General features: G+C 46.2%; 1 protein-coding gene across 1 annotated transcript; it reads right to left on the reverse strand.

The window, feature by feature from the left end:
• ATP6V1F (ATPase H+ transporting V1 subunit F) lies at positions 1 to 9273 on the reverse strand. Its single transcript, XM_063926705.1, has 2 exons — positions 8841 to 9273; positions 1 to 1253 (listed from the first exon to the last, which is right to left on the reverse strand). Exons 1-2 carry the CDS (start codon positions 9005 to 9007, stop codon positions 1052 to 1054), a joined length of 369 nt encoding a protein of 122 aa, XP_063782775.1. The 5' UTR covers positions 9008 to 9273; the 3' UTR covers positions 1 to 1051.
• Between the last annotated feature and the right edge of the window lie 813 nt (positions 9274 to 10086).

The raw sequence follows: 10086 nt of genomic DNA on the forward strand, positions 1-10086 counted from the left end.
TAATTTTCAGTGTTTCTATATTTATTGATACAATTCAACAATAAACCTTTTGCAAAAGGCCTGAACATGAAATACATAGGAAATGGTAAAGAAATGTATCACAGATTTCTACCCAAATAGTTTTGAATATATTATTTATAACAATAGTTACTATAGTACATAAAAGTGAAGTGGATTTGGAAAGCAGTACTATGTACATGACCTCCTGTGCTCCTCATTCACTATCCAATATAATGACCACCTGAGAAGCACTCATCTAGGATTTACACTGGTCTGAGACATAAGCCTCCAATATAGGAAAATTAGAACGAGAATAAGATTCACTTAGTTCAGAAGGTAGATACTAGAGACTTTGGGGGCGGAGCGATGGATTTAATGAAGAATCCATTTGCAAGTAGATTAACAAGAAGAAGGCGTTTTTGTGGGTGTCAACTGACCGTTTTCTGGGAGTGTTTGGAAAAACGCAGGCGTGTCCAAGCGTTTGCAGGGCGGGTGTCTAACGTCAATTTCGAGACCTGACAGGCTGAACTGATTGCAGCGGCTAAGTTCTGAGCTACTCAGAAACTGCACAAAACATTTTTGTAGTGCTCGGCTGTACATGCGATCGCACCTTGCAAAGCAAAAATACACTCCCCTATAGGCGGCGACTATCTGTTCGCAGCACTGCAAAAAATAGCTAGAGATCGATCAACTCGGAACAAACCTGTTTATATTAACTAATCTGTGTGGAGAACCTATTCTCTGCATGCTGTACTATTTGTGTATTCTGCAACAGTGGTTGAACTTTTCTTTATATATTATATTAGTGTCCCTAAATCTGAAATAAAACAACAGACCATATATAAATGGAGGAAAGCCATACAGCACTGGTGGTGGCGGTAAATTCGTCTGAACAAAGGGGTGAAAAATAAAAAGAATAATAAAACAGAAAAAAAAAAAAAAAAAAAAGTCTAGAACGGACATATATTACTAGTAACTCTGTACTAACATAATGCATAAGTTAAGGAATTACACATGACTGTTTAGAGGAAATTCCCAATGAATCCCATAGTTATCGCAAGTCATCAGAGGTGAACATGCCCTTAGCTCTGCGTAGTATGGAATCCTTGTTGGCATCATAGGGGTGCTCCTTAGAAGGTATTTCAAGCACGGCTGGGATAGAGATATTATGTGCATCAATAGCATGTCGGATCATCTCTGCAATGAATTGATTGATCAATATTATCCCAATATCATCACGTTGTAGAAAACTCCTGCAGGAGGAAAGTGAAACCAGTTAGCACTATTGTGTTTTACATATTTAATTGAAAAAATAAATTAGCACAACAACAACAACATTTAGAAATCTAAAAGACTAAAGAAAACCCATTAAATAACAAATGCCAAATTAAATGATGATTGTATTAATACAGAAAAAAAGAAAAAAAAAAAGTTATGCACAAATTAAAAATAAATAGAACAAAAAACCAGAAGTAATTTTTCAAGTGCTGTTATAGGCAGATGTATTTACAGGTTGAGTACGGAATATTCCGAAATACGGACTTTTTTAAATGAGAGAGTGAAACCTTTGTTTTTTGATGGCTCAATGTACACAAAATTTGTTTAAAACACAAAGTTATTAAAAATATTGTATTTAATGACCTTCAGGCTGTGTGTATAAGGTGTATATGAAACTAATGAATTGTGTGAATATAGACACACTTTGTTTAATGCACAAAGTTATAAAAAAAATAAGATTTTACTCACCGGTAAATCTATTTCTCGTAGTCCGTAGTGGATGCTGGGGACTCCGTAAGGACCATGGGGAATAGACTGGTTCCGCAGGAGACTGGGCACATCTAAGAAAGATTTAGTACTACTGGTGTGCACTGGCTCCTCCATCTATGCCCCTCCTCCAGACCTCAGTTGAGGAAACTGTGCCCGGAAGAGCTGACATTACAAGGAAAGGATTTTGGAATCCAGGGTAAGACTCATACCAGCCACACCAATCACACCGTATAACTTGTGATAAACTTACCCAGTCAACAGTATGAACAACAGAGCATCAAACAATGGATGCCAACATAACATAACCCTTTATTAAGCAATAACTATATACACGTATTGCAGAAAGTCCGCACTTGGGACGGGCGCCCAGCATCCACTACGGACTACGAGAAATAGATTTACCGGTGAGTAAAATCTTATTTTCTCTAACGTCCTAGTGGATGCTGGGGACTCCGTAAGGACCATGGGGATTATACCAAAGCTCCCAAACGGGCGGGAGAGTGCGGATGACTCTGCAGCACCGAATGGGCAAACACAAGGTCCTCCTCAGCCAGGATATCAAACTTGTAGAACTTAGCAAATGTGTTTGAACCCGACCAAGTGGCTGCTCGGCAAAGCTGTAATGCCGAGACCCCTCGGGCAGCCGCCCAAGAAGAGCCCACTTTCCTTGTAGAATGGGCTTTCACTGATTTTGGATGCGGCAATCCAGCCGCAGAATGAGCCTGCTGAATCGTGTTACAGATCCAGCGAGCAATGGTTTGCTTTTAAGCAGGAGCACCCAGCTTGTTGGATGCATACAGGATAAACAGCGAGTCAGTTTTCCTGACTCCAGCCGTCCTGGCTACATAGATCTTCAAAGCCCTGACTACATCAAGCAACTTGGAATCCTCCAAGTCACGAGTAGCCGCAGGCACCACAATAGGTTGGTTCAAATGAAAAGATGACACCACCTTCGGCAGAAATTGCGGACGAGTCCGTAAATCTGCCCTGTCCATATGGAAAACCAGATAGGGGCTTTTACATGACAAAGCCGCCAATTCTGACACAGGCCTAGCCGAAGCTAAGGCCAATAGCATGACCACCTTGCACGTGAGATATTTTAACTCCACGGTCTGAAGTGGCTCAAACCAGTGAGATTTCAGGAAACTCTACACCACGTTAAGATCCCAAAGTGCCACTGGTAGCACAAAAGGGGGCAGAATATGTCAATTCTTTTTGAAAGAAAATGGATAGGGCCGAAACCTGGACCCTAATGGGACCCAATTTCAGGCCCAATGTCATTCCAGACTGTAGGAAGTGAAGGAAATGGCCCAGCTGGAATTCCTCCGTAGGGGCATTCCTGGCCTCACACCAAGCAACATTCTTTTCCGCCATATACGGTGATAATGTTTAGCCGTCACCTCCTTCCTAGTCTTTATCAGTGTAGGAATAACCACATCCGGAATGCCTTTTTCTGCCCGGATCCGGCGTTCAACCGCCATGCCAACAAAACGCAGCCGCGGTAAGACTTGGAACAGACAGGACCCCTGCTGCAACAAGTCCTGTCTGAAAGGCAGAGGCTATGGGTCCTCTGTGAGCATTTCTTGCAGATCTGGATACCAAGTCCTTCTTGGCCAATCCGGAACAATGAGTATTGTTCTCACTCCTCTTTTCCTTATGATTCTCTATGAGAGGAAGAGGAGGAAACACATAAACCGACTGGAACATCCACGGTGTCACCAGTGAGTCTACAGCTATCGCCTGAGGGTCTCTTGACCTGGCGCAATACCTCTGTAGCTTTTTGTTGAGGCGGGATGCCATCATGTCCACCTGTGGCAGTTCCCACCGACCTACAATCTGCGCGAAGACTTCTTGATGAAGTCCCCACTCTCCCGGGTGGAGGTCGTGCCTGTTGAGGAAGTCTGCTTCCCAGTTGTCCACTTCCGGAATGAACACTGCTGACAGTGCGCTTACGTGATTCTCCGCCCAGCGAAGAATTCTGGTGGCTTCTACGATCGCCACCCTGCTCCTTGTGCCGCCTTGGCGGTTTACATGAGCCACTGCGGTGAAATTGTCTGACTGAATCAGAACCGGTTGGTCGCGAAGCAGGGTCTCCGCTTGACTTAGGGCGTTGTATATGGCCCTTAGTTCCAGGATATTGATGTGAAGGCAAGTCTCCTGCCTTGACTACAGCCCTTGGAAATTTCTTCCCTGTGTGACTGCCCCCCACCCTCGGAGGCTTGCATCCGTGGTCACCAGGACCCAGTCCTGAATGCCGAATCTGCGACCTTCGAGAAGGTGAGCACTCTGCAGCCACCACAGGAGAGACACCCTGGCTCTGGGGGATAGGGTGATTAACCGATGCATCTAAAGATGTGATCCGGACCACTTGTCCAGTAAGTCCCATTGGAAGGTCCTCGTATGGAACCTGCCGAAGGGAATGGCCTCGTATGATGCCACCCTCCTTCCCAGGACTCGAGTGCAGTGATGCACTGACACCTGTTTTGGTTTTAATAGATTCCTGACCAGTGTCACGAGCTCCTGAGCTCTCTCTATCGGAAGATAAACCCTTTTCTGGTCTGTGTCTAGGATCATGCCTAGTAGAGGCAGATTAGCTGTAAGAACCAACTGCGACTTTGGAATATATAGAATCCAGCCGTGTTGCCGTTACACTTCCAGAGAAAGTGATACGCTGTTCAGCAACTGCTCTCTTGATCTCGCTTTTATGAGGAGATCGTCCAAGTACGTGATAATAGTGACACCTTGCTTCCGCAGGAGCACCATCATTTCCGCCATTACCTTGGTAAATATTCTCAAGGCCGTGGAGAGACCAAACGGCACGTCTGAAATTGGTAATGACAATCCCGTACCGCAATTCTGAGGTACGCCTGATGAGGTGGATAAATGGGGACATGAAGGTATGCATCCTTTATGTCCCGAGTCACCATAAAATCTCCCCCTTTCAGGCTTGCAATGACCGCTCTTAGCGATTCCATCTTGAACTTGAACCTTTTCAGGTATATGTTCAGGGATTTTAAATTCAATATGGGTCTGACCGAACAGTCTGGTTTCGGGACTACAACATGGTCGAATAAAAACCCCCTCCTTGTTCAAGGAGGGGAACCTTGACCACTACCTGTGGAAGATACAATTTGTGAATTGCAGTTAACACTGTTTTCCTCTCGTGGTGGGAAGCCGGCAGGGCCGTCGGTGAGGGGGCATCTTCTCAAAGTCCAGCTTGTATCCCTGAGACAATATCTATCGCCCAGGGATCCAACAGGGAGTGAACCCACTTGTGGCTGAACTTACGAAGGCGTGCCCCCACTGGGCCTAGCTCCGCCTGTGGAGCCCCAGCGACATGTTCGTGCTTTCCTAGGCTGTGCAGGAATATAAGGCAAAATATCAGAATTACCAGCTATAGCTGTGGAGACCAGGTCCGAGAACCCTTCTCCACACAGTCCTTAGCCTTCCATATGCCTCTTAAGTCGGCATCATCTGTCCATTGCATATTCTACAGGACACGTCAAGCAGAAATCGACATAGCTTTAGCTCCAGGACCCAGTATACTCATGTCTCTTTGGGCATGTTTTATATATACATATCTCTTAAGACAGTATATCTATATGCATACTAGGGTCTCAATCTCTGCTGATAAGGTACCTGTCCACGCTGCCACAGCGCTATAAACCCATGCCGACACAATCGCCGGTCTGAGTAGTGTACCAGAATGTGCACGCTATCTGCAGGATCCCTGAGAATAGCTAGGGCTACCTTCTGGGCAAACGTGACACCCTAGGGGAAGATTCCCATCACATCCTGGCCCTAGTGGGGAAAGGATACTGCCTGAGAATTCTTTGTGGGAAGCTGCAGTCTCTTGTCTGGAGATTCCCGCTCTTTTTCCTCATGAGAGGAGGGAAATTTACCTCAGTTTTCTTCCCCTTAACATGTGTACCCTTGTGTCAGGGACAAATGAGTCATCAGTGATATGCAAATCATCTTTTATTACAATAATCATATATTGAATACTTTTCTGCCATTTTGGCTGTAACTTTGCATTATCGTAGTCGACACTGGAGTCAAACTCCGTGTCGATATCAGTGTTTATTATTTTGGATAGTGAGCATTGAGAGACTCTGAAGGTCTCTGTGCCATAGGGACAGACATGGGTAGATTTCCTGTCTGTTCTCTAATCTTTTGTGCAATAAATTCACCTTAGCACTTACACATATCCAAACAGGTGTCGGCGTTGTCGACGGAGACACCCTCTCACACACATATTTGCTCTATCTCCTCCTTAGGGGAGCCTTTTACCTCAGACATGTCGACACACACGTACGGACACACCACACACACAGGGGATGCTCTATTTGAAGACAGTTCCCCCACAAGGCCCTTTGGAGAGACAGAGAGAGAGTATGCCAGCACACACCCCAGCGCTATATGACCCAGGAATCACAGTAACTTAGTGTTAACCCAGTAGCTGCTGTATATATTGTTTTTACGCCAAATTTATGTGCCCCCCCTCTCTTTTTCACCCTCTCTATCGTGCTTCTGCAGGGGAGAGCCTGGGGAGCTTCCTCTCAGCGGAGCTGTGGAGAGAAAATGGCGCTGGTGAGTGCTGAGGAAGAAGGCCCCGCCCCCTCAGCGGCGGGCTTCTGTCCCGCGATTGTGTAAAATTAATGGCGGGGGCTCATGCATATAACAGTGTCCAACTGTATATATGCTGCTTTTGCCAGGAGGTACTTCAATTGCTGCCCAGGGCGCCCCCCCCCCCCTGCGCCCTGCACCCTACAGTGACCGGAGTGTGTGGGTTAGTGTGGGCGCAATGGCGCACAGCTGCAATGCTGTGCGCTACCTCATATGAAGACAGGAGTCTTCTGCCGACGATTTTGACGTCTTCTTGCTTCAGACCGCCGGCTTCTGTCTTCTGGCTCTGCGAGGGGGACGGCGGCGCGGCTCCGGGAACGGACGACAAGGTTAGGTTCCTGTGTTCGATCCCTCTGGAGCTAATGGTGTCCAGTAGCCTAAGAAGCGCAACCTAGCCGCAGTTAGTAGGTTTGCTTCTCTCCCCTCAGTCCCACGTAGCAGAGAGTCTGTTGCCAGCAGAAGCTCTCTGAAAATAAAAAACCTAACTAAAATATTTTCTTATTAGCAAGCTCAGAGCTCACTAAAATGCACCCAGCTCTGTCCGGGCACAAATTCTAACTGAGGTCTGGAGGAGGGGCATAGAGGGAGGAGCCAGTGCACACCAGTAGTACTAAATCTTTCTTAGAGTGCCCAGTCTCCTGCGGAGCCCGTCTATTCCCCATGGTCCTTACGGAGTCCCCAGCATCCACTAGGACGTTAGAGAAATATTGGCTAAAATGACCTTCAGGCTGTGTGTATAAGGTGTATATGAAACATAAATGAATTGTGTGAATATACACACTTTGTTTAATGCCAAAAGTTATAAAAAATATTGGCTAAAATTGCCTTCAGGCTGTATGTATAAGATGTATGTATAAGCTGTATGTATAAATGCATTCTGTGCTTAGATTTAGGCCCCATTACCATGATATCTCATTATGGTATGCAATTATTCCAAAATACGGAAAAATCCGATATCCAAAATACCTCTGGTCCCAAGCATTTTGGATAAGGGATACTCAACCTGTAATGATTTCTGAACCTCAACCTGGAGTAAACGACAGAGACTGCAGTAACGGAGATGGCAGCCATCATTTACACAGATGGAGGAGTTTGTTTACCATGAAAACACTGAAGCAAAGCTTTGCACCATAGTGTTATGGGACGACAGTAAAGTGAACATTCATAAACAGCCGTACAGTACATTCTAGAATGGGGCAGATATTTCCAGAGCAAATGAAGAACTGTGTTTATAGTAAATATAGTTATGGCAATGTACACAAACACACAGCTGTCCCAAGGGTGGAAAATCAGTATTGCAAGGCTGTGGTTTAGTCTCATGACCATGTAAAAGGGGAAGTAATTATTGTGGAATAATAATGGAGACTATGTACAGTACACAGCCAGACTGTTGTGGTTTTTTTTTCCTTTTATGGGCCCATCTGAAAACTTTGGCACTGATTACATTGCTATCAGTTATCCAGTTTTGGGCTTGATGCAGAATTGGGGAAAATTAACAAAAAAAAAAAAAAAAAAAAAAGGTACAAACAAGGAGAAATCTGTAATGGAACAAACCAACATGTTGCTATGCAAAGGGTGAAAAGACCCTGTTTTGTGCTAACGTCATTCTGCCTGCTCCGCAATGGGGCAAGGAGGGTCATTCCGACCCGTTTGCACGCAGCGGTTCTTCGCTGCGGTGCGAATGGTTCGGAAATGCGCATGCGCGGCAGACGCATTGCGCACACGCATCGTAACCGGGCCGCAACGCCGCCAGCAAGAAAAGTGATCGCAGTGGCGATCGCAAGAAGACAGACAGGCGGGAGGCGTTCAGGAGCAGATACTCACAGTTTTCCAGCCGTGGTGAGTCCAACGCAGGCGGATGCAGGTGTTTGGAGGGCGGATGTCCGACGTCACAGCCGGGACCTTCATCGCTGGATCCGTCGCACTGGGTAAGCAGCTGCAGGGCTGGTCTTGTTTAGCAGGAAACTTTTTTAGCATAGCAGGGCTGCACAAGCCCATAGGCGGCGTCAGGTTGATCGCACGAGCAGCAAAAAGTTACTACGTGCGATCAACTCAGAATGACCCCCAATGTACGAAAAGCATTCAGAGTATTGTGGAACACCTTATTCATCAGAAATCTAATGCATTGATTGGTCAGTCACATCATGCAATGGTTATCTCAGCATGTAGCAACACTGTATGTCATTTCCAGTGACAGTGTACTACTATACACTCTGCATTTTTGTTATTTTAAACAAGGATAAAATAAATGTTTTAAATTGTACAGGCCAAATATGAACAACAGATGTGCCCTGTGCATTTTACAGACAGATAGACTGTGAGACATGCCTCATGTGAAACACAGGGATACAAGATGTTATTTTGGGACACAGTACTGGGGCGTGCTGCTGCCGTAGAGGCTCCTGTCTGTAACCTCCCCCGCACAGCCCGCTCCCCCAGCCTCTCACCGGAACGTCTCCTCTATCTCCGTCACGCTGGTCTCCTTCTCCACCACCAAGAAGTTCGGCTTCCGATTCTTGTTGAGCTCCCCGATGCCCCCGAGCAGGAAGCCGGTGCAGGTGTCTTCATCCCCGATGACAGCGATCAGTTTGCCACGGAGCAAGCCACCCGCCATGTTCTATATCAGCCGCCACTGAGCGCTCACCACTACCGAGGCCTCTCTCACAACAGCAGCAGCAATAGCAAGAGCTCTCACTCAGCTCAGGGATCTTGTCATGTGACGCTTGCCCGTACATCAGCTGACGGGGGGGGTTGTGGAGCGTGGGCGTGTCTTTGCGTTGTCTGCCTCACACTAGAGCTGCTGCTGTCGCTTACTGTGGTTGTTGTTGATGATACATATATCACACACCCAGGGCCAGGGCAGGCAGGCTGAGGCTGCTGGTAGCCGGGATACACTAGTGTGATACGCAGCTTTATTACATGCGCTAACTGATGTTTCAGCTAACCTTCTATCTGACTTATACTCATACTTGCCTACCTGACCCTCTCCATGAGGGAGAAAATGCTCTGTTCCTGGACTTTCCTGGTAATGTATGATTGCCATCACCTGTGGTGAGCTAGTTAATTGATAAGAAAGGTGTTTCACCACAGGTGATGGCAATCATACATTACCAGGAAAGTCCAGGAACAGAGCATTTTCTCCCTCATGGAGAGGGTCAGTTAGGCAAGTATGCTTATACTACTGCAGCCATCTTGAGATAAGGCGGAGGCCAGATAGAGCCGACATTTGATAAATGCTGCGTATATAGGCATAAATTAATAGAAAAGGTTAGGTTACGATTACTGTATGCTGTATGGGGCTATAGCAGCCAGGTATAACAAAGGGTTAGAACATACCTCCCAACATGACCCTCTCCAGGAGGGACACAATGCTCTGCTTCTGGACTTTTCTCTTAATTTATGATTGCTGGCACCTGTGTTGAACAGGGTAATGGATAAGAAAGGTGTTTCAGCACAGGTGATGGTAATTATAAATTACGAATGAAGTCCAGGAGTAGAGCATTCTGTCCCTCCTGGAGAGGGTCATGTTGGGAGGTATGGTTAGAAGGAAGGTTACAGCCTGGGAGAAGGTGAAGTGATGTATATACACATACCTCCCAACATGACCCTCTCCAGGAGTGACAGAATGCTCTGCTCCTGGACTTCCCTCTTAACTTATGAGTGCCGTCACCTGTGCTGTAACTCCTTTCTTAT

Source organism: Pseudophryne corroboree, chromosome 6, assembly GCF_028390025.1.
Source record: "Pseudophryne corroboree isolate aPseCor3 chromosome 6, aPseCor3.hap2, whole genome shotgun sequence".
NCBI lineage: Eukaryota > Metazoa > Chordata > Amphibia > Anura > Myobatrachidae > Pseudophryne > Pseudophryne corroboree.